This window comes from Mastigoproctus giganteus, chromosome 10 (genome assembly GCF_048544385.1).
Source record: "Mastigoproctus giganteus isolate SK-2022 chromosome 10, ASM4854438v1, whole genome shotgun sequence".
NCBI lineage: Eukaryota > Metazoa > Arthropoda > Arachnida > Uropygi > Thelyphonidae > Mastigoproctus > Mastigoproctus giganteus.
The window spans coordinates 137841495-137868152 of NC_143584.1; the positions used below are offsets into that span (position 1 = coordinate 137841495).

At 36.9% G+C, this 26658-nt stretch overlaps 1 protein-coding gene across 2 annotated transcripts in view; it reads right to left on the reverse strand.

Annotated features, from left to right (window-relative positions):
- mys (position-specific antigen beta subunit myospheroid) overlaps positions 1 to 26658 on the reverse strand; it is a 326956-nt gene that overhangs the window by 34053 nt on the left and 266245 nt on the right. For both annotated transcript variants that reach the window (XM_090384150.1, XM_090384149.1), the window contains exon 18: positions 13235 to 13370. In XM_090384150.1, coding sequence (XP_090240276.1) covers positions 13235 to 13370 — 136 coding nt within the window. The remainder of the gene's footprint in view (positions 1 to 13234; positions 13371 to 26658) is intronic.

Below are 26658 nucleotides of genomic sequence, written 5' to 3' on the forward strand. Positions count from 1 at the left end.
ATAACTCAATTTTATTCGCTAGTCATCACCTTCTTTGATATTTTCACATTTCTCTTGTTATTCGTAGTCATATTTTTGTAGGGGTTAGAAAGAACTTGTCGACAATAAAGTCACTTTCTTCTGTTAACGCACTCGAAAAAGTTTGTTTTACATTGCAAAACGGTAGATTTATCACTTTTGTAAGCATATCAATTTATAAATTGATAAATTTATTCAATTTATAAGCATATAAATTAAAAGCAAACGACAAAACCTTCCATAACAAGCGCATAACACATATTGAACAAGGATTAGCGAGAAACATCCACACTCGCGATTTTGTCACCCCTCTCCCCCCACCCACTGAGCGCTGTTTTGACCGGGAAAGATAATTTTAGCCACACCCATGTTTTTTTATGGCGGAAAATATTCACGGCGCTTTAAAATTCACACTTTTTAGGTTTCATTTTATATCAAATCGCGAATATGCGAAACCGCGAATACATATACCGCGAATAGCGGGGGTTTACTGTATTTGGTAGAGTCAATCCGAGAGGATCAAATCCGAGTAGTATCAATCCTGGGACAAAGAAGTCCCGTCCAGATAGTGGAGTCATTTCAGTGGTGAGTCAACTTGGTGGGAGCGGCAGTCATGGTAGATCGGGGTTATATTGAGGCTGCATTGTAAAGGCACAATTTTGGTGCAGGTTGAAAGTCTTCACGGGGATTGCAGTATGCTGAAGCAAGTAGTGGTCTTGACACATGGCTGATTAGGCCGTTTCATTGTCTGGTTGGGTCTGACTCTGAGGTTGTGGTAGGGTTTTCCGCCTCGTGAATAGGCCCTGAGCAAAGTTCGAAAAGGCTGTATAGGTGGTCTTCCAGGAGATGTTGCTCCTGGTCTCTCGGGATGAAATGAATTTGTGTGATGAGAGATCTGAGGTCATCATATAGTAGGCAGTCATGCATCAAGTGGTCCCAGGTCTCCTGAGCACCACAGGTGCAAAGGGAGTTGTCGGAAAGTCCAAGAAGGTTCAGTTTGCTGCGAAAGGCACCATGCCTTGTTAGGAGGTATGTGGTTAGAAGGCCTGGGAGAACCAGGATGGTGATTTGGGATATACTTTGCATATGTCTGGTATAAATTTGCAGGTGATGGCCCCTTTGGTGGATTCAGACCATATAGCTTGCCAGGTCTGTTGTAAGTAGGTTAGGAGTCTGCTTTTTTCACTGGAATAGGTGCTAGCAGGATCCGTGGTAAAATCAATAAAGGTGGTAGGACTTTTCTCTGCTGAGCTGATACAGCATCCCCACATGGGCCACCTCAAGGTCTAGGGGCAGTACACCGGTGAGGACCTGTAGAGCGTGCATGCTGGAGGTGCAACATGCTCTGGTTATCATAAGGAGAATTGGCTGTTGAATGATGTTCAGCTTCCTTCGTCCTACCACAGTGGAGGCTTTGGTGAACCCTATGCCAGAACCGTAGGTGATAGCCGGTATGAATATGGCTTTATAGAGTAATGCTAGAGTGCGTTTTTTGAGCCCCCAATCTCGGCGGGTTTGATATAGTCATATCCCAGGTGCCAGCTGGTTTCCAAGACTGTGTGTATTAGTCAACATTTGTAGTACTCAACAACCACATATTCTGATATAGCCAAGCTCCTCAATAACAACCATCATACTGTCTTTACCAATTGAAAACATGGAGCACAATACATCTGCATTTATGCTGTGCCTACTGCATATAAGATCATCTCAGCAGATATCTTGCACTGAAACAAAGCAAAGAATTCATTGCTTATGTTAATACTAGAAGAAAGGAGAGGAACCACATTGGTTCACTTTGTACAAATAGCATAAGTATTGATGATCCAGTACAGATAAACTGAATAAATATTTTGAATCTACATTCACATGAAGTTTTGATCAATCACTTTGAACCATAATTGAAGGCTGTCACAGGAATAGCACCACACAAGTTCTCCAAGGTCAAGAAATTAGAGTGATAAGTATTGATGATCCAGTACAGATAAACTGAATAAATATTTTGAATCTATATTCACATGAACTTTTTAGCAAAGGGGATATTAGAAGTCTATCAACTATTGATTGAAGTAAATGATTTTATGATAAATGAGGAAAAGCTGGAAGAAAATTGCTGCAGTAATTATGAACTTGTAATCTTCACTTATGTGTCAGTTTGTTTGTTTGTTATTTGATTTTTAGGAGCATTAGCAACTAAGACCATATTGCTCCGTGATATGTGGTGGTTATTCCCTGACCTTTCCGCATCCTCCGTATTTGGTGGTGACGGGCTCGAACCCTGGTCTAATCAAGAAGCGTGTGCTACGCACTGCTGCTCCTTCCCACCTGGCTACAGAGGCTCCTCTTATGTGTCAGAGAAAATAATGGAGTCAGTAGTTAAAGCTCTAATGCAGGCTCATCATGACATGAATTAAGGACAATTATATGAACTGTGTATAATTCATTTGTTACAGGGAGATCTTGTATGACCAATCTGATCCTTCGCCACTTCAAAGCCTGGCATATTTTTTTTTCTTCTTTTGATATGAAACTTCTTTTAGGCATTCATTTCCAAAAAAGTCCTGTTTCATCTATGTTAAAAACTTACTGAGAAGTTTAACACCACTCTTCAATAATTTTTAGAAGTTCTTTTTTGAAAGTTTCGGCTCCTCCTTGATCTGCACTTGTGGCTTCTCCCTGGATTTTAAATCTATCTTACCAGCCCTTACTAGCTTTAAATGGTTTCACATTTTTTCTTTCTTTCTTTTTTTTTTTTTTAAAGGTGAACTTTATTCAGATCATCATACAGGCTAATCGCTTTTTCTTTAATAATATTTAACTTAACAGAATTGTGTGTCGGATATTATCTTCAATAAAATTATTTAGAAGTCTCTCCATTTCAATTATAATAGCCAGCCCAGTTGCTTGCAGTGGAACAGCTGTCTTTCCTGCTGCTAAAATTAATTCTTTATTTTTTATAATTGTTCTTACAGTTGAACCTGCCAGTCCTGAATTATTGTATGCATCCACTTGTCATTGAACAGAATCGATTCGCTTCAAAACGTATAATTTCATTTTCAAATTCAGTGTTTTTCTTACCTTAGTAGGCTTCGTACCACACATCCAGACATTGTTCCTTTTTAATTCTTATCCGCCATTATCAATTTTCGAAAATGTAACTGCATTGCATTAATTATGATACAATGTTTGAGTAAACTGTCCATTATGGATGACGTCTAACACTGTACCGAGTGATGACTAGACTTCGGATAAATGCATATAATGCAAATATTACAAGCAACATACTTGATCATTTTTTAAAATATTGATCTCTGAACTACGTAACAAGTCACCAGAGTGCAATTAAATTATCATGGGAGAATTTCGCAAGTCAGCATGGGAAACTTTGCTATTCATTTTCAAGCTATCGACTTCATCAGATGAAACGTTTTCGTTAAACATGCCAAAAATTCAATCTGTAAGATGGTAAAAGACCGTTATAGTGAGTTGTGACAGCGTTAGAGTGAGATATGGGTTATAATATAAGAACAGCGTTATAGTGAATCAGTGTAGAGCGAATCGTGTTATAACAAGGGCCTGTGTATTTATTTATTTTTTTTTTCTTGATTTGTGGTATTAATTTCACTGTAATGCTAGGTAATCAAATCAAAATAAGAATTAATACATATTTAAAAATATTTCTGTTCAAAGTTTATTTTAAAATTTTTTCTAAATTCATTAAAAAAAAAAAAATAATCACTCTGCAGAGCGAGTAGTGGAAAACGTTTTCCATTTCCTTAAATATGAACACCCAAACAGAAAAAAATATTAAAACCTATAGTATTTTAGCACAATATAAATGGGTTGAAGACCAAGAAGACAGAAGATACTTGTTGATGTTGACATTTGACTTACTCATGAAAGGGTTAAACACAAGATTTTGGAAAAGACCATCACACTGAATCTTTCTTTAATAAATTGGCCAGCTATGCAGATTTGGTGTTTCCTAAACATTCAGATTAGTAAGGGACATCATCGAATTATTAATGACTGACTGATTATTTCAATAATTAAAATAATCAGTTATTAATCAATTATAGAATCAGAAACAAAAGTTAAGAAAAAAAGAAAATAACTGTAGAGGGACTGAAACTGATATTATCAAAACAAAAGCTTAAGGTGTGTTATCTCATGCCACATGACCTCCCCCTTTCCCCCTCTCATCCCCTCTGATTTTTGATTATGGATTTCAATTTGATCATCAAAAGTCAATAATCAATTATGACCTCTTGATTATACCCATCACCAATTTAAATGCAAACAGGGTGTCCTATCTGAAAGGATCTGATTTTAAAAGTTGATTAAAATTCATTGTGTTGTACAAATGGCCAACCAAGTTTCATTCTTGATGTTTTGAAACTCACTGTGACCAAGCCTTTGGCACTGCTGTCATTTGTGTAAAAATGGTATCAGCGTAAGAAAAACTGCAGGCAGTGGTGTGGTTTTCCGAGAGGAAATCTGTTGTCATGGTTAAAATGCAATTTAGACGTGTGTTCAACAAAGATGCACCTGACCCAAAGTCTACATGGAGATAGTACAGGACATTTTTGAACACCGATAGTGTGCAGAAGCAGCATGGAGGAGATCATACTCTCAGAAGAGAGTCAAAGAGGTACATGCTGCTTTTTTTTGTAGCCATGGAAATATGTTTTCCCGATGAGGCAACATTTCACGTTTCAGGAAAATGTCAATCGACACAATGTTCCAACATGGGGTTCTGAATACTCATACTGTACCCAAGAGCACATTTGGGATGGCCCAAAAGTGAATGTGTGGCTTATGAAGGACATGATTATCAGACCATTCTTTTTCTTGGAGGATAACATTACAGGGATTACATACACAGACATGTTGTAACAATATGCATTTCCTCAGGTTGTACACCTACAACCCAACATAATCTTTCAGTAAAATGGAGCTCTGCCTCACTGGAGCTTGCAGGTGCTTCCTGGACTGTTGGATTGAGTGTGGTGGACCGATACCACAGCTCCTCATTAACCTGACGTAACTCCCTCAGATTTCTTCTGGGATTATGTTAAAGACATGGTTTATTCCACCAAGGTGTCTAATATCACGATCCTATGTACATGCATCGTGCAAACAACTGCCACCACGTGCAGATATGTTGGAGCGAACCTGGTCTAAAATCTAGTGCCATTTGGAAATTTTTCATTGCACCAAAGGAGCTCATGTAGAAGTCTGCTAACTTTTTTTTATTACAAACTGTTTGAATTTTCTTTCCCAATAAAAGTTATTAAAATTTCCTAGCACACTAGGTTTTTTGTGACATTTAAAATTAGGATGTTCAAAAGGCACTCTGTATATGCTTTTGTTTCCCAATTTATCAACTACACAAAGGCAAAATTTTGTTAAACAAGATATAGTGCAATGTCTAGATTAAAAATAATAACAGACTGGTTATTCATTATACCAGTCTCTTGAAACTGGTATAATGTATAACAGGTCTGAACAGAAACATTTTATTAAAGTTCTATATATATACAGTACTGGTACAAACAATTCATTAATATCTTTAAGAACACTGAATTTAAGATTATTGCCCAATATCAGATTATCGTTCTGAGGCATATGTCCTAGGAGGATATATGCTTCAGAACTTGTTTCCATGCTATCAATGATAGCCATGTGTTCCTTTTTAATGAAGTGAAAGTTTTAAATACACAAAAAGAATATATTAAGTTATTAATTTCCAAAATGCTGGAAATGAGATTAAATGCAAATTCTATTAATGTTCATAGACCTTACACTATTTTGGACTCATGGGCTGTTACGCGCATGTGTGGACGGTAATTCACACATTGGTTAGTAGAAATAATCTCGACCAGGGATTCGATAGGTTTATGCATACAAAAGAGTGGATATCATTCGTGTAAAACACTTTAATTCTTGTGGGCATTGAAGTTAACCGAATAAGTTTGTTCCCTTATAAGAAGTTTAGACAATTTTAGGTTTTTAGATATTTTAATTTAGATATACATTTATCTTATGTTTCTTAAGGATTAATTTAACAATTGTTTTCAGTTCTCATGTTGGCATATGTCATTGGTTGGGTTTTTGGAGGGTGTTGATGGCTGTCGGCTTCCCCTGGCTTTTCTTGGTGCGTTATGTTGGGGATAAGAATTGAATACACGACAATCTTTTAACACTTATCTATTTATATAATTTTAATGCAGTCTTTGTAATTGAGTTTATTTAATATTAAATATGGGACATTCATACATATAATCAGATAATCACATATTTCAACTGTGAGGGTTGAGAGAATTCCGGTCCTATATAAAGGTATGAGGTTCTCTTATAGTTTTTAATATTTATTTATGGACTGTTTTATGTTTGTTTTCTGCATATCTTATGACTTTATATCTATAAAGTCCTATCATTCCAACCACATTTCTAAGTTATAGACATACTTTCTCTTTGCCAACACTACTCTTATGTATCTCCACACACTTATTTTATCTAAATATGACTATAAAGGTCACTAATTCCTTTTCTTCACAGTTCTCTGTTAAGTCCGTTTTGCTGCTATAAATTTCTATATGCCTGAAACAAAGTAACTAATGTGGTACTGCTTAAGATACATTCATCTACTCAACTAAATGTGCACTATATTTTCCCGCCTTCTTCATTCCGCTACATATTACTTGAAAATTTCAAGTCTCATTACTATTCTCTATTCACTCATTGTACTTTCGGTTTCTGTTTCGGATCATTTTCAGGCCTGTTTTGACTTACATGATTTTTCGCTTTCACTTTCCCTGCAGTACAACCATTTCTTGTTAGTCTCCTTATTATACTAACACTTACAAAGCCAGGGTGGGTTTTATGACCCCAGCTAGCTTAGTACATTTAATATCTTTTTCTATACATTTTATCCTTCTATTTTGTTTTCCTTCTAGCTTTTTCTCATTCATAAAACTATTAGTGCAATACAAGGGTGATACGAACGTTCCAACTAACCTCATTCTATCACTGTTTTCATCTTTATTTAATTACTCCTTTATTCCTTCTCCATCCTCAATTTAATACCTTGCCCTTTACCATGTGCTTGTTCTAAATTCTAATTTATCTAATTTCCACAAAATTCCAACACACATCTCCCCTCCCCAATTTACTTTAAAACTTATATAAAATTCAAAAACTTCTTTTTTTCTTACTCTGTAAATGCTTATTTATATTTTATTTTATCTTTATTTTTACCCATATTTGCTAATGTTATCGAGGCAGTGTTAGTTGGGTCAAAAAACTGCTTGCTTGGGGGGGGGATAAACAAACTAATAGATTAACACTGGCCACCGGCAGAGGTGAAACTGATTCTTGCACTGCTTCTATGGGAATGAGCAGCAGGCTGGAAACCAAGGTGCAGGGAATTTCGGACACTGTTGGGAGTCGCTGCAGAAGAAAGTAAATACATGGGCTGTGTTAGGGTAGCTAAGAATAAGAACAGGTGTACGTATACTTGCGTGTACACCAATGCCAGAAGTTTTGGCAAATAAATTTGATGAATTTGAGGTGTTTGTCAGAACATCAAAGGCAGATATTGTTGGAATATCAGAGATGTGGTGTCGCAAATATATAAGGAATGTAGAATTCGAATTTGAGGAGTACAATGTGTACAGGAAGGACAGACAGGATAGGAAGGGAGGAGGGACTACGCTATTAGTCAAGAAAAACAAATTCTAAGGAAGTGCAGCCAGTTGAAATGGGCGGACAGTGCAGAGTCGAGTCAGTTTGGTGTGACATAAGCTCTGGGAAAGCAAAATGGAGAGTAGGAGTGTGTTATAGGCCAAATGACTGAGTATAATAAACAATTGAACAGAAAAATAGAGTGGGCCAATAATTCAGATTGTCTTATAATGAGGGATTTTAATTTCCCAGATATTGACTAGAACTTGTGGGTTGGTCACTCACACACTAGCAAGGCCTTTGTGGATTTATTGGATGATTGTTTTCTACATCAGCATGTTCAGGAGGCAACTAGAGGGAGTAACACTCTTGATCTGATTATAAGTAGTGATCCCTCATGCATTAGGAATCTGCAGATAAAGGAACCACTAGGTGGCAGTGATCAGTGTGCTGATGTGGGATTTACTCAAAGAGGAAACTACCATCAGGTGTAAAGGGAAGGGTTTTTGCTTTCATAATGGTGACTATGGTGGTCTGAGACAGTTTTTAAATTCTGTATAGTGTCTCAACTGATGATATTATCAACAGCAAATTCTAAATGGGAAGCATTCAAAGAATTAATCTGGGAAACTACTAGGCTTTTCATACCAACTAAGAAATATTATTTAAGGTTTAGGCCTAAATGAATGTCAGATGAACTAATGAGACATGTGGCAGAGAAGAAAAATGCACGGGATAAATATAAATTAACAGGTGACACAGAAGCCTATGGTAGATATAAGCTGGTCTGTAATCAAGTCACAAAGGAGGTTAGAGCAGATTACGAGATATCTTTGGCAAATGATGCAAAGAAAAATAGCAGAGAGTTCTTTACTTATGTAAACTCTAGAAGGAAAGGGATGAATCAGATTGGTCCACTTGATAATGATGGTTCGACTGTTGATGATCCTGCTTGGGTAGCTAACAAACTGAGTATTTTGCATCTACATTTACACATGAGGAGTTATTCAGGAGAGTAATGCTGGAGGTGTATTAAACTCTGGCAGTGAGCTAAATGATTTTGTAATAACTCAGCACAAAGTGGAGGAGAAATTGTTGAAAATAAACATAAGAAAGGCAGCTGGGGTGGATGGGATCTATACAGTGATATTAAAGGAAGCAGCAAAGGAAGTAAGCAAACCCTTAGCCATAATTATGAGAGCTTCCTTAGTCTCGGGTAAGTACCAATGGACTGCAGATGTGCAAATGTGATCCCAATTCATAAAGGAGGATCAAAGGGTGACAAGTAATTACAGACCTATTAGTTTAACTTCTGTTTCAGGGAAATTAATGGAGGCAATGGTTAAAGAAGCACTGCAGGATCATCTAGACAAGACCAGTTATATTTCAGACACAGCATGGGTTTGTTAAGGGGAAGTCTTGTCTGACCAATTTGATTGGATACGATGATGTGGTCACAAAAGAACTGGATGCAAAGAATAAGTTTAATATCATATACTTGGATCTTAGGAAGACTTGATTCTGTTGCATATGGAAGACTGCTGCATAACTTGGAGCAGTGTGGCATTAGAGTCAAATTGCTGCTATGGATAAAGGGATGGCTGAGTTGTAGAAGACAGAGTGGTAATCAATGGCTACTGCTCTTCATGGACTAATATTATTAGTGGAGTTCCTCAAGGTTCAGTGTTGGGTCTATTGTTGTTTTCTGTATTTATAAATAGTAGTAATAGTGGCATGTGATGCAAGAAAGCATGTGTATGAGCTTATGCAGCATCAGCCAAAAAAAAAAAAAAAAAAAAAAACACCATTCCCTCCAAATACCTGTCCAGTTCCTCCTTAAATTTATTCAATCTATCAACTTCCACAACGACAGATGGAAGTTTGTTCCAGCAATTAACCACCTGCTGGCTAAAGGCAAATTTCCGCACATCTATTCTACATCTGTCTTTTTTAATTTGAATTTATGCTCCCTTAGGTTCGTAATCTGAACAAGTGGAAGAATGCCATCAGAATTCAGCGTACTCAACCCATTCAAGGCCTTATACACCTCAATCAGATCACCGCACAGGTGCCTAGTCTCCAGCCACTGCAATTTGCAGAACTTAAGCCTCTCTTGGTAAGAGGATCCCTTCATTCCCCTCACCAATCTTGTTGCCCTTCTCTGTACATGCTGAAGCAAATCTACATCCTTCGTAAAATGAGGCCTCCAGACCTCTACGCCGTACTCAAGGCATGGCCTGACCATTGCCTTATACAGAGTGACAATCACCTCCTTTTCCCTGCTAGCAAAATTCCTGTATATCATTGACAAAACCCCATGACCTGCTCTGGCCGCCTGTCTGCACTGCTCAGAAAACTTCATATCTGACTGCACAATTACTCCCAGGTCTTTTTCATTTTCTACCACCTTAAGTGTAGTACCACACAGTTGGTACATTTCTCTGGGGTTACTTCTACCTATATGCAGTACTTTGCATTTGTCAAGGTTAAACTTCAGTTGCCACTTCTTAGCCCATCTGCTCAAATTATCTAGATCCTGTTGCAGTAGCACACTGCCATTACTGTCATTGATATTGATGATGGAATATCAGCCTTAATGTCTAAGTTTGCAGATGACATGAAGGTTGGCAGTGTTGTTAATGACACTAATGATATTATGCTACTGCAACAGGATCTAGAAAAGTTGAGCAGATGGGTTGAGCTGTGGTAACTGAAGTTTAACATTGGCAAATGTAAAGTACTGCATATGGGTAGCAGTAATCTCAGAGTAACATACCAACTGTGTGGCACTACACCCAGGATAGTGGAGAATGAAAAGGACCTGGGGTAATTTTGCAGTCATATATGAAGTTTTCTGAGCAGCACAGACAGGCTGCTAGAGTAGCTCATGGTTTCTTCTCAACGATATACAGAAATTTTTCTAGCAGGGAAAAGGATGTGATTATCCACTTGTATAAGCAATGGTCAGACCATACCTTAAGTACTGTATACAGGTCTGGAGGCCACACTTAAGAAGGATGTAGAGTTGCTGGAACAAGTACAGAGAAGGGCAACAAGATTAGTGAATGGAACAAAGGGTTGCTCTTACGAAGAAAGGCTTAAGTTTTACAAATTACAGTGTCTGGCGACTAGTCACCTGTGAGGTGATCTGATTGAAGTGTATAAGGCCTTGAATGGTTTGCACATGCTCAATGCTAATGGGATTCTTCCTCTTGCACAGATTACAAACATGAGGGGGCATAAACTCAAATTGAGGAAAGACAGTTGTAGAATAGATGTGCAGAAATTTGACTTTAGCCAGTGGGTGGTTGATTGCTGGAACAAACTTCCAGCTGTCATTGTAGAAGTTGACAGCTTAAATAAATTCAAGGCAGGACTAGACAAACATTTGGAGCCTAATGGATGGGTAAAATGGGAGGTTTTTTTTTTGGCACTTAGCATATATATAAACTTACATAGTGTAGTTAGGAAAAATATTTGGTGGAACAGATCACTAGTGGAAGAGGTTAATCCTAAGTAACTTATGGATATGTAGTATGCTTTAACTAATATGTAGTATGTTACAGGAAAAGGTTGGCCACCCACCAACAAAGCTTCTTTATAAGCGAATGCTTATAAAGAATGCTTGCTTTCTTGCATCATATGCCTCTACTAATGGTAATGCTAATTCTCTAGATCCCAAATGTCAGATTAAGAATCTGATACCATATGTCCAAGAACAACTGGTGGAGGTGATACCAGTAGTTCAGGTCCACAGGTACACATTGTTGGGTACACAATGCTCTACCTGTTCTTCACACTATAATCTGCTACCTCTACAGAACAAAAGTAGCAGCCATTAACATGATCCCAAAGTTTCCTTCACACCATGTGAATGGCAAATATCATGGCTTATCTTTTGACAACATTTACATAATTGCAAGCCCTCCTCATATGCATGGCACACACACTTTACAGGAGGGGGACTTTTATCTTAGTCACCTGGTTTAATTCCAAAATATGCAGCATATGTTTTTCACAACATACCACAAATGTAACAAAATATATTTGGATTGTTCCCAGATCCATTGTCAAAAAGACGGAAAATGACATGTTGAGACCTGTCTCAATGTGCCAAAACATTTGTGGGCCATCTGTACATGTCAGTCACAAAAGAAGCACATCATGTATATGTGGAATGTGTATCTAAGAAAACAATTTTTACTGTTTTTGTAAAAAGATGCACATGATAGTTAAAAATGGTTTGGATTTTTAGAATTAGACCAAAAGTACACCCAGAAACACCATAAATTTTGGAAAGAATAGAATTTTTGCAGATCAGTATAACCCTACTGGAGAAACCATGCTGTGTCATAGCATTCAGCACTGTAGTCAATTCCCTAATTCACTAGTCTACTAATTTATCATTAGCAATATTCTTCACACACAAGTCTTTAGGATTGTAGATATCTAATTGACTTAGTTCATTAATACAAGTGCTAAAAGACCTTACTGGTTAATTAGCATATAACAAAGTCCTTCAACCTTTTATTACCATCCATTTCAGGTTTTTTATTTTTATGATTAATAGAAAAAAAGGTTTAATAAAGAAGGTTATATACCTTCTTTATTAAACCTTCAATTCCCTTTTGTTCAATAAAACACATTTGGTAATTTATTATTTCGTAATTGTTGTATATTTTAGTGTTAATCTAATTTGTCCCCAGAAGATAAAGCTATAAGGTCGAACTTAATTCTGCAAATTTTTGATAAGAGCATGATGAAAAATAAGTAAGCTTATTTATGTTGTTGACAAGACAGCAAAGGTTATATAATCAAAATTATTAACTCTGATGTTAAATTTACTTTCATAATACCGTAATCATAAGCTTTTCTTCATTCTTTCAATTCACTTATTGATAACTCTGGACTATTTTGTAGGCACACAGCTAGCAGTTAAGTTAGATTCTCTTTTATTTATATTATGATGAATTTTCATTCATCATAATTTAAATAATTGTAAAGTAAGCCTGTTATTCAGGCTTACATAATTAGGTTATTAGCTTTCAGTTTAATTTATTCTCTTAAGATACTTTAAACTCATCACTCAATTGCTGATCTTTTCATCTATCCATTTCTCTCCAGAGGTTTTGCACTAAAGTATGGGGTGATTCATGGGGGATCACTGTTCCACTGGCAATCAGTGGAGTGAAACACAGTTGCTAGGTTGTTTTCTATAATTTAACTCCTAATGATTTCAATCCATAAACCATGACATAAAACAATATTTTTAAATTAATCAGCAGTTTTCAAATAAGAATTTCACTGAGTATTTCAAATATACCATATTTGCTAAGCCTGTTAAATTTATTTATTGTACAAAGTTGAACAGAATAGAAATGCTTTGGGCAGAAAAAGGATGAGATGTGTTCAGAAGTTTCTGCCACTATGATAGCATAAATTTATAAGAAATTTAATTATGAAAATGTATGTAATCAGCTATAAAAATAAATTTGGCTTGCATTTTTTTTTTTTTTTTTTTTTTTTTTACCTTCTATGTCTTTTGTAGTTATTGGTATGAAGGAACAATTAGAGCAATCTTCTTCTGTCAGTGACCCATCATAATCTTCAGGGAAGGCTCTACATTCTACACAATCCCTAAAGACATCACATTTTCCAGGACAGGTCTGAAATTAAACAATTCTGTAAAAATCAATTTTTTTAGAGAGCATTTTATTATTTAAGATCAAAACAACTGACTTACTGTTCAAAAAATACTTAGAATGATTAAAAAAAACAAAACAAAAAACTTTTCAGGAAATTAACATTTACAAAGTGAATTTAATGAAGGAAAAAAAATTATAATATATATATATATATATATATATATATATATAATTCAAAACTAGGTATTATCCAGACTTATCTTAAGATTGTGTTTGCAATATTTTTAAAAGTTACTATAGATATAAATAGCACAAGTGAAAAAAACCTACTTGGAACATTGATTTTTATGACTGAGAAATATAAGGGCACATGGTTACCAACAGTAAGAATGATATTTGGCAAGTAAAGAAAGCCAAGTTGGTGTAATTTTACAATGGATTAAAAATATAAAATGTATTTATATAAAATATCATTGTCCATTTAGGAGAAGTTTCCTAAAATGTGCTAAGATGTTTCTCATTGGCTTCCAAAACTGACAACTTTTGACTTTCAAAAGGCTAGAAGATCAGGCATTTCTAAGCAGGAGGAAAACAAAAGATTTTTGGGCAAAGCAGGAGGTTTTTGTAAGTCTACACTGCACTAGAAATTAAGTTTCACTGATAACATACTGTACACATCTTATATTAAAATACAACAATATGATTGTTTACCAGTACAGTATGTTTTCAAACATTAGCTTACCTAGAAATTTGTGTCTGTGAATGTGTATTAGATTCACAACTGATTTTGACTGCTTCATGAAAGATACCATTGCAGACTTGTCCCTATTCAGATATGTTGCAAAGTTTTGATTCAACAAACTTGAAGAATGTTTTGCATAAGCAAGGATAATATGCCTAGAATTATCAATTATCATTTATATTGCTTTTACCAGAAGCTTGCAATTCAGAAGTTTTTTTCTTGAGGTCATCATTTTGCCTTCTTGCAAAACTTTTGGATCATGAACTGGGTTTGAACATGAGCCAATGCCATTCACTAGTGATCACTTGTACTTTTCAATCTGTAACTCTGAAAATTGCTCATACTGGTTTTATCACCACTTTTTTAAACAGACTTGTTAAAGGCTTACACTGTTCTAGGTCCAGTTACACATTTAACAACAGATGGCCAATATACACCATTTAAAACTGTTTAAATCTATTTTTTTCTTTTAGCACTTCTTTCTACACAGTAGCAAATTTCCACCAAGTATGCATTCATTTTCATAGGAAGGCATGCAGTTCCATACTTGACACACAAATTAATAAGATGACAAGGACAGCCTATTACCAAACACAAAGTGCTAAATCTCCTCTAATATCCCCATTACTCCAGTTTTTAAGTATATCATTACAAGTACATTAGCAACACTAAGTGCTAAACAGTTAAAATAAGAATCCCATATGCTTTCAAGTTGTCCATAAGATGCCTAATGTTGTAGATCACCTTCCAATAGTGGTACTGAGAGACAAACTGCCATCTGCTACAATCAAAAACAGCCCAATATTTCAGGGATATCACTACCTTTTCTCTCCTTAGCCATATTTTTTTTTTTTTTTTTTGCTATTTCCCAATTGGGAAACATTTCTGAAAAATGTGCCTGCATGATCAGTAATTTTTCACAACTCAGAAGAAGGTGACAAAACATGCAAATAAATATTTAACATCTAGGACAATGTCACCATGAAGTGCAATTTCTATATTTTCATTTCTTTCTACACACAGCACTGCATATTGTCATTACACTTAATTGTTTGCAAATGTCTCGTGTTTTCTGCTGCTTGAAATCGAAAAATCACATCTACATATGGATAAACAAGGTAAACATTTTTCAGATTTTTACAACATGCAGAAAGTCTTGCATATACAGTTGGACCTCCATACAACGAAACTGATCATTTGCTTGAAAAAATTCATTATAGAGAAATTTCGTTAAAGAAATGACCTTTTCAACAATGAAAAATATTGAAATTTAACTCAGAAATACAGCAAAATATGGGAAATAAATCAGAAATAAGTGGGAATGAAAAAATTTTCTAACATTTAAAAACAATTTATTATTTTTTATTTTTTATTAAATCTGTTTATTGCTCTGCCAAAGAGCCACCCCCTGGACAGCAAAAAGCTAGGGGGGTGATATTTACCTACAGAGGTTAAGACAGGGACATGTGCCTGGCGGTTACATGGGGCCCATGTATGCTTACCCCGACAGGTACAGAACTTAGTGTTTATTATTTTACATAATTGAAAGAATTAAAGGATATTATTTTCTCAAAATTGCTATAAATTACATAAGCATGAGGGAAATATACAAAATATAAAGAAATGAGGCAGTCCTTCACCGGTTGTTACACATGGTTCTTCAATTCTTCAATCTTGAACGTAATATTGCAGCCAGGTGTCTTTGGAGTAGTAGATTCTAAGGAAGAGAGGACCAGTGATGGCTTCACTTTATTTTCCTTTTCGCCTATCTTTAACGGGATGTATTGTGGTGGCATTTTCCTTCTGGTGGCGTCTCATAAGTGTATGTTTACATATGTGTCCTTTAGCTTCTGACGTCTGTATGAATGCTGCTCACAGAATCTATCCAGGTCGATGGCTAAATTGTTCATCAGATCTACCGTGTTCCCTGGGAACATGCGTCTCAATCCTTTTAGGTTGTTCAAACTGATTGTGAGTGGGAGCCTTGGGTCCATTTGATTCCTTCCGGCAATGCGTGGAGTTTTTATTAAATCCGTAATGTCAGGGGTGTCGAGCCGTCTGGTGATTAGTCTGGCAAGTGTTAGAAGGTTTGCTGCCACAATCTGTTGTTTCCATGGGGTGACTTCCAGATTTATGTAGAACTGAGCCCTAGAAATGGTGTATTGGTTGCCAGTCCGCCAGTTGAGCCATTTCAGGAGCCAGTATTCCAGGCTGAGGAACTTGTTGAAGTGTGTTGTGGGAGCAGAGGACCAAATGGTTGCGGCATAGAGAGGTATAGGATAGACACATCAGACAACATATTTCTTTACCAGGTCGGCGTCATGAATTCCCGTTAGTTCCTGGCGGATCGCCCACATAGCGGAGTACATTTTGATTTTTGTGTTCAGGAGGTGAGCCTGGAATGTCAGCCCATCATCCCACACTAATCCGAGATCTTTGTGCGTTTTAGCTTTCTGAATGGGTGATCTATTGATGGTAAGATTAATGTCATTGCATGACTTCTTCCAGGTGAAGGACATTTGAGCTGTCTTTGTTTGGTTAATCTGTAGTCCGATGGAAGCCAAATATTGTTGAAGGTTATGTATGGTTCTACTTGCCTGCAAGGTAGAGCTACGAACCTGAGTTTGGTCAGAGGATGTAATATAAAGTTTCAGGTCATCAGCGTATGATTGGAAGTCCATTTGGGATGCCAGGAAGGGCTCCAGCGCTGTGGCAAATAGGGTTGGTGATAGGACTCCCCCTTGTGGGACACCCCTATTAGTAATGCAAGTTGTCTGAAATCTGCGATGTGATATGATGAGCTGTCTATGTTCCAGGATTGATTTAATGATACTGAGAGTCCTTCCAGTGATGTTAAAGTACTGCTGGAGAATGGTGATTAGAGCTGTTATATCTATTTTGTCATAGGCTGCTTTTATGTCAAAGAAAATAACATCAAGCTGTGTCCTGTTGTTGAGGGCTTTCTGGATTCTGGTAAGGGTGTCTAGGAGGTTGCTGTTAGTAGATCTTCCCTTAATCACAGTGTGGAGGTATGGAGGCCTGTGATTGAAACAGTGGTCTGCAATGGTGGGCTGGATTGCTTTTTCAAATATCTTTAGGAACCCACAGCCGATGGCAATAGGCCTGAAATCTTGAGACCGCTTGGGGTCCCTGCATTTAGGGACTGGCCGCACAAAGTATGTGTTCCAGATATTTGGAATCTCACCACTTTCTAAGATTTTATTAAAAATATGGACTAGTGGGTCTATAATATATGTACTGCAGATTTTTATTAGAAACAGAGGAAACCGGTCGGGACCCACAACAGCTTTCAGTGGAAGTTTTTTGATGATCTCCATCAGATGGTTTCGGGTTATGGTTATGAGTGATATTGGAGGTTTGAAGGGAGGGCCAAAAAGTGTAACAGGGGGTGGAGCATGTGACTGGTCGGTCTGTTGAAAAGTAAGCTCAGTCCATTCTTTAAATATTTCTTCCTTCATATTGATTTGCTTATGGCTCTGTTTCTGGACTCTTTTAGATCTTTTCAACTTATCCAGGGCAAACTGGTTGCAGACAAGTCGTTTTTGTCTTAAGAAGAGAGACCTTGCCTTTTTATAGGCACTGAAGTTTTCGGCGTCAGCTGATTTTCTCCATCGTCTGTAAGCCTTCTGTTTCTGGAGAAAAGTCTGCTTGATTGTTTGATTAAACCATACAGAGGTTCTGGAGGTGATGCGTATTTCTTTTGCAGCTCCCTCTTTGGCTATTCCATAAAGCTCTTCGGCTAGGTGGCTTAGGGCTACATCAGGAGGGACAGTGAATAGGTGTGTCCATTTGAATTCTCTGAGACGTCTGAGGATGATTTCTGGTTTCAGGAATTTAGTAGAAAAGGTTAGTTCTCTCTCAGGTTGGTTTTCTTTTCTGGACAAGTGATAATTGTGATTTTTTTGTAAGACGATTTCACATGTGATAGGATTGTGGTCAGAGTAGAATCTAAAAGAAGAGGTGATCATAGATATGCTGTCAAGATTATGGAATACGAGGTCAAGTGTGCTATTACCTCTGGTTGGGCTGGTAATACTTTGTACGAGGCCCAGGGCAACAAATATGGCGTCCAGTTCTTTCTTGGCTTCTTCATGGCGTGGTGTAGGCATGTTGAAGTCACCGGTCACTATGGTTTTGATGTTTGTTTCTAAGTTTGTAGCTATCCAGTTGTGTAGCTCCACTCTTGAATCTTCAGTATGATCTGGGGGAAAACATATTACACAGACTTGAATCTGGGTATTATTGAACGATAACACTGTGGAAAGAGATTCAAAGTTAGATGTTTGGCTGGTTTTAGTTTTAGTGGGTTGAAAATGTTCTCTGAACACCAGTGCGACTCCACCTCCTCTTCTGTCGTCTCTGGAATTCTCTAGAGATCTATACTTTGTTGGCTGCGTGAGGGTATCTAGGTGATTGCTCTTGGGTAACCATGTTTCTGTGATACATATAATTTCATATTCTTCCATGAGGAGCAGGGATTGAAGTGTGTTTAGTTTGTTGGTGAGACTTCTGACGTTTTGGATGAAGCAACTGAGCTGAAGGCATTTCGGATTCATATGTTCCTGATCTGTTGGTTGCTATGTGGAATGGTTGATTTCGTTGGTGGTGAAATTTTCTCTCTGAACCCTGTCAATGAATGGTTTAACCAGGGTTCCTGGTGGCCAGATTTTGGGATCTAGAATTATGCTTTGTTTATCCGGAGGACAGAAAATTACAAATGAGGTATAACTTGGGCATCTTGTTTTGACGGGTTTTACTTCTACCTGTGCTGTGAACTCTGTGTCCAACATCATCTTGATGTTTTCGCCCGTTGTAGCTGGGCTCAATCTTGAGACGAAAATTTTCCCGCAAGTTGGGACAGCAGTGATATTATAAATGGAAGACAGGTGTTGTGAGTGTTGGTCTCTTCGAAGTATTGATGATCTGGTGTCTGGTAAATAGTTATTTGCGTGAGGAACTTTGATGCCTGGGTCAATTGATTGAACCATATCTGCTGACTGTGGGTTTAACCGCCTGACAAGAGGAGAGGGAGGTTTAGCTGCTGACCATGAGATTAATCTGTCGTGCTTTTCTGGGTGCATCTTTACCACCTTAGCATATGTCTGTTTGGTGGGAGGGCTTGAAGGATCACCCCGGTTTTTATTCTGGGGGTTATCTGCAGGCTGGCTCTGGAAGCTTCGTGATTTTGTACTTTGAATGAGAAAAGATGTGTACTCCATAGTCTTTTCTTTTATTAATGGCCCTGATATCAGCAAGTTTTGGTCTTGAATCAACTTCACCCACTTAAAAACAGCTTCATCTACATCTTCATACAGGCATAATTTTGCACACTTCCGAACAGGTCCTGTTTCCTCAAACAGTTTGAGATCAAAACACTATTTTTCAGAATGGTTGACACACTATTGGCAGGGACACCAAATTTTAAAGTGATTTCTTCTCTTCTTTTTTTAATGCCGTGATCTATACTATTAAGCACTTCCACTTTTTTCACTATACTCAAGGATTTCCTCTTAGACATTGTAAGGTTACTTGCACAGCAGCTAAAACAAAGCTGATTTAGGGACAACTTGTACCTACCATAACAGATAGGCGAAATTTAGTGAAAGTGTGGATGACTCATTTCTGCGAAACAACAGATGAATTTCTGGGATAAAGGAAAAATTGCTCTCTACTAATTCTCTAATAGTCTGCTTACAATAGAAAACAGGTTGACCAGAGCCAATGTCCGTGTCAGGAATTATTCCTTAATCTTTGCCAATGACCGTGGACACGTAGATAGCAGTCGACCAGTGTGACTTCTCAGTACAGGTTACTTCGATAGTTACTTCTCAGTACTTCGGTTAAAGAGAGGTCAAACAGTATATGTCTTGTATGTCAACTGAAACTTGAAGTTGCATTTTTTTGGCCTCTCGCTGAAAGAGACCTTATGCTGCACAGAATAATGCTATTATAGGGCATTTCTATTTTGTAATGCAGACTATCACAGTATAACTGACAGCCTGTTGATAACAAAAATTAGCAGAAATTCAAAAAATAAAAAAAAATTCAACTTCAACATAGTTTTTATTGTTTTATTTTTTTGATAAGACAAAGAAAAATGGAGTTTTTGCAGAAAGATGGAGAAAGGTCAAATTGAATAAATAAAAAAAAAAAGATTTGTCATCATAAATCAGGAAAGTTGGCAGGTAGAGGCTTCTAAAGGCACAGATGTTATTTTCCTTAGTTCTAAGTTCAAATGGGAGATAAAATTTAATTACTGTGCAATTCAATGTTACAAATTGTAGGACAGTATATTTTAAAAAGTATATCATTATAATTAGCATTGTATTGAACATATTCCAATATGTTTCATAATTTTTACTTTAATAATGGTTAATATAAGATTGAGTTAAAAAGCTGCAACACAGGAAAGCGACTTGGAAATGGCTACTGGCAAGTTACCTGCGAATCATGAGTTCATTGCTTGTATAGTCGCTACATGTATTCCAACTAGTTCAACTGATGTCTCCATACATCTGGTATATTTTCTGTGTCCCAGATGTAGAGAGTGCACTGATCTTCAGGGCTTACGCCAACTATGCAGCTGCCTAGGGCGCAGGACTGACCACAAGCCTACACTTCCCTTGGAGTCTGGGGGTGCTGAGTTCATGATCTGCCTAGGGCGCCAGTCGTTGGCAGCTAATCTAGCACTGCCCCTGCTGATCTTAAATTAAAACTTGGCACACTGCTAGATGAAACTGGATCACTGAAGAAACTAGTTGGTGCCATATCAAGAAGTAATACTGGAAATTCTTAAATGATTCAAATATCTAGTAGCCTGCTTGGTGATGCATTCCCAAATCAGATCTCAGGAGAGAATGATCAAGTGCAGACTGCTTTATTACAAAAGGATTAGGCTAACAGTTATTAAAAAGAAATCATGGAATGCTAAGTTGGTTGATGACAAGTGAGGTCTCAGGTGTTAAAAGTAAGGGGATTATGAGAGTCTAAGATACTACATGGCTTCTATTAACTGGGATGGCAGCATGGGTATACAAAAAGCTACCATAATGGAAGATACAAATAAAGCATGAAAAGGATGCCAAGGTGAATGAATAGAGAACTAGCTAGTTTAACATGTAAAAATAAAAAAAAAAACACAGATGCAATTACATTATAAGTTGGTCTGAAATAAAGTAAAATCCTGTTACAGTGAACTCCTTGCAGACACAGGAATCATTTCACTGTACCGAAAAATTTCATTATAATGAATACTGCTGAAAATTATTTCAAAGGAACCCTTATTTATTCAAATCAATTCTGCATGCATATATAGAAATAGAGAAATTTAGTGCAATGCTTTTTTGTAGAATATTTCACAACACCCTCCTGAATTCAATTGGATATAAAATTATTACTCAATGGCTTCCTTCCTTCAAAGACATTTGAATTGTCCGACATATCCCAGATCAATAGTCAAGATCTCCCAACCCAACCACCAACACACAACTCCTTGTGCCAGAAGACATTATGTCTAATAATAAAATCATTAAAAATGATAGTGGTATATAAAAGTTAAAATCATTAAATTAGTTAAAATAATTAAACCAAATTTGAACAACTTCCTTTCTAAAGTGGACCGGGGCTTTTACGGTCTGTCTTGGTAGAAGTAACATGAAGTAAATGAGTGGGAATTTCTAAAACATTTAAGATTGTGGTGACGTATTCTACAAAAAAGCATTGAGGTAAATTCCTCTCTATTTCTATATATTAATATAAATGTAGAACTCACTGAGCATCATAGCTGTTTTTTTATTTTTCTAACATACAGAAAGTGGTAATTTCTACTTTATTTTACTTAAATGTTAATTTTAAAATCAATAATAAAACAGCAAATAAACATCTATGTACTACAAAAGTAAAAATATTTAAGAGTATATTTTGAAAGCATATTATATTGTACTTAGAAATATTATATCATATTAAACTTTAATAACCCAAATTTTCAGATATACAATAAGTATATACACCGATTAGCCAAAACATTATGACCACCTATCCAATATGATGTTGGTCCTCCACGTGCACCCAAAACAACATGTACCTGATGAGGCACAGATGCTACAAGATATCTAAACGTGTCTTTTGGTATCTGGTACCAACACATAACCAGCAGATCCTTTAACTTCTGTAAGGTCCGTGGCTGAGACGCCGCAGATCGGAGTTGCTGTTCCAACACAAACCTCAGATGCTCGATGGGACTGATGTCTGGGAATTTGGAGGCCAGGGCAATAAATGGAAGTCCTCCTCATGTTCCGTGAACCAGTCTCAAACAATCCAGATGGTGTGGCATGGCACATTATCCTGCTGAAAGATGGCACCGCCAGAGGGGAAGACCGTTGCCATGAAAGGGTGTACCTGGTCAGCAATGATGTTTAGGTAGGTGGTAGACACCAGACTGCCCGGCCCATGGATGACTGGACCAAGGGTATCCCAGCAGAACATTGTTCAAAGCACGACACCACCACCTTGGGCTTGTTTTCGTCCCACGGTGCACTCAGGCACATTCATTTCCCCAGGAAAACGAAGCATATGTACCCAGTCATCCACACGGTGCAACAGGAAACGTGATTCACTGGACCAGATGACCTTCTTCCAATCACTCAAGGTCCAGTTTTGATGCCCACGTGCCCATTGTAGGCACTGTCGCCAGTGAACCATGGTTAGCACGGGCACTCTGAGCGGCCTGCAGCCACGCAGCACCATTTTCGGCATGGTTCGATGTACTGTGTGTTGTGACACATTATTCCTGTCACCAGCATTCCAATTACTGGCTAGTTGCACCACAGTCGCCCTTCTGTTGCCAAGTATCATCTGGGAGAGCCTCTGCTCACCCCAAGCATCGATGAGCCGTGGTCTTCCAATTATTTCCTAACACCCCACTGGCAGTTTGTGGGTTTTCTGTCCTCAGGCCACTTTTGGTAGATACTAACACGGCTGACCGTGAGCACCCCACCAGTCATGCCGTTTTGGATATGCTCTGACTCAGTCGTCTGGCCATTAAAATTTGGCCTTTGTCAAACTCGCTTAAGTCTGCTGCCTTTCCCATCTGAAGAACAACAGTAACACTGATTAACGGAGCACAGTATCAGGTGTTTTTCATACCGTGTCCCGACCCGTGCATGCGCCATAGTCCACATGCAGTCGCTTCAATTTACATAATGACTTGCTGGTCATAATGTTTTGGCTCATTGGTGTATAACTTATTATTACTTTGCACATATTACTATATCAATTTTTAATGTTAATATTTAACTCTTTTGTCATTTCTTAGTATGAAACTTTGTATGAACAATGTATGAACTTTGTCATTCATTAATATGAAAATTCAATTTTAGTGCAACAGAAAATGTGTGAATTCAGGTTGCACACTAAGTTAAAATATATTACTAATTCTCCAGCTTTTTTTTTAAAACAAACGAAGTTTTTTCAATTTGAAGATTTTTTTATTTCAACTAGAAAGAAAAATAAACTTATTTTAATTATTTATTTAAAAAGTTAGTTCTTTTTTTAACTCATCCCAGTCAAATCTTTCCATAGCCATATTGACAACATGAGGGTCATTCACAGTCATTTTTAATTTTCACATATCTACACCAATACATTTTAGGCAGTTACTTTGAAATAATTCACTGTACTCAAATTTTTCAAAACTATTTCACCCAAATGTATCAGTTTTTCATACAGTCTTGTGTTTATACTGGCAAAATCGGATATGGTGTTTTGGTTATCAATTCCCCCCCCCCCCTCAATCTACTGTTTCAGGTTGTCTTTCTTAATGCAATTGTTCTGAGAGTGGGTGCACCCAGATATTATTCTGGTACTTTTGGCTACATCTAAGATGGTTATAGTAGCTGTTGAGACTAGGTCATAAATGAATGGAGTTTTCCTTTCTAAAGAGAATTCCTCAACAGTTATGATTCCTATTCTACTTTGTCCTTGGAAGTTTTTAGTTATTATTGGGTCATTTAATTTATCTCAGTTTCTTTGTATCCAAGGTAGTATATTCTTAGTATATATTCTGTTAATAGGGGACTTTAGCTCAACAGATGTAAACTGTTAATTGGATTAACAATGATATGATTATTTGAGCTTTACTGCCATCAGGATACTCCCAAGTACATTTCTTCCTTTACAATGTGGGAATCTGTAAATATATTCATCGATGAAACCAAGTAGTTAACCAAGGGAATGGAAATTTTTTTCTTTTCACATCAATGACTCCATCTGACTTGGGTGGTAATTGGCCCAACTGGTTATTAGTGTAAAAAGACCATATGAGCAAAATACCACTAGTAACACTGGATGCCAACCCTCAAGTCATCGTCATTTCTGTACAGGCAACCCCCGCTTAACACTGATAATTCGTTCCGGAAAAACAGAGCGCTAAGTGAATCTGAGCTAAGCGAGCACCGCATTCCCATAAGGTAACATATGTATTTGTAAGTTGCGGTCGGTGCCATAGGATATTTCCTAATCAATAAGAAAAGGTAGTGAAAAGATGCACAAATGTCGGTTCAAATATTTAATATTCAAATATTTGACATATAAAATATTCTGCATTACATACGTTTTACATCTTCTGCATTACATCCTTACGTATCAAAATTAAACTTAAAATTCCAATTAAAATCATGAATTTAATTGATCTAAATTGATTTTAATTGATGAATTTAATCATGAAAAATGTGTCGATTTTGGATTGAACTTTGGCCCTCTTCTAAATAAACTAAAAGGGGTATTAATTTTAAATCCCCCCCCCCCATCCAACAATAAAGTCACCCGATCCTTTTTTTTTGCCTCTTTGAAACCTGGCATGTTTTTTTCTTCTTTCAATATGAAACTTCTTTTAGGCATTCATTTCCACAAAATGTCCTGCTTCATCTATGTTATAAACTTGTTCAGAAGTATAACACACAATACCCCTCTTCAATAATTTTAACGCTCTTTTTTGAAAGTTTCGGTTCTTTGATCTGCACTTACGGCTTCTCCCTAGATTTTAAATCTATTCAACCAGCCCTTACAAGTTTTAAATGGGTCCACATTTTTTTTTTTTAGGTGAGTTTTCTTCAGATCATCATATTGGCTAATCTCTCTCTCTTTTTTTTATATTTAACTTAACTGAATTCTGCCTTGGATATTATCGTCAATAAAATGAGTTAACGTCTTTCCATTTCAATCCTAATAGCCGGCCCAGCCCTAGTTGCTTGCAGTGGAACAGCTATCTTTCCCGCTGCTAAAATTAATTCTTTATTTTTTTATAATTGTTCTTACAGTTAAACTTGCAAGTACTAAATTATGGCATACATCTGCTTGTCGTTGACTGGAAACTATTCACTTCAAAATGTCTATAATTTTCAAATTCAGTCTTTTTCTTACAATTATAGTCTTCATACTGCGCCCAGATGTTATTGCTTTTTCATTCTTATTGGCCATTATTAACTCTTCGAAAATGTAACTGCGTTGGTTGCATCAATTACGATACAATGTTCGAGTAAACTGTCCATTATGCACAATGTCTAATACTGTACTGAGTTATGACTAGACTTCGGATAAATGCATATAACGCAAATATTATATGCATTTATTTTGGTAGCTGAAGAAAGTAACTATTGTGTTGTTTTTAATGAGTGAAACTAGCAACAAAGTTATCCTACAAGTTCAATGAAAATGTAGACTTAAATGAATGTGTGAACACTTTTTTCTGCATCAAAATTGGCACTGTCATGATTTTACATTTTTTGGTCTTAAACTCCTTTCTCACATTTCTTTAAGGCACCCTACAGACCTGATGATGTTTCTACTGTTCAACACTATCACCTTATTCAGCTAAATGAATAGAGAAATACAGTAAACTTTAAAAATTTATTATTGGAGGTGGCAGTCAGGTTATTACATTCTGCTAATGGCCCCAACATGCCATGCTTTCTAGCATAACATTCTCCATAGCATTAACAATATCAAGAGTGCCTGACACAAAGGACACCAGCAAAAATACCATAAGGTCCTGTGGAAGGATCATATCCATAATCGAAGCTTGGCAAAGATATTGGATGATGAATAACATAGGGTTGTTACAGGAATTAGAGAGGGACACCATTAACTTTCTGTGTCACATTAATAAAAATTGTTGGTGGAGGATAAGTGTTACAAAAATGATCTCACTAACTACAGAGAGGCTGGCTCATTCCCCACATTTTCCCACCAGTTTGAAGAAAAAATAGATATGGACTCAAAGTGTGTGCAAAGTTTGAAAGTTAGAAGTTTAATCACCATGTCATGGTTGCCTACAAGGAAAAATTGCACACCAAAGCAAGAAATTCTCACACAAATCCATCTATTTCAGGATTTCAAACCCAATAATATTTATCACCACCTCCAACAGCCATTTGTAATAGCACTATCGCTCCTGCTGGCCTGATGATGCTCAGAGACTACAATAGCACAATGAAGCAAGGTTTCATATGCTTGAAGTGGCATTGTCACTACCTGCCTCTAGCAACAACA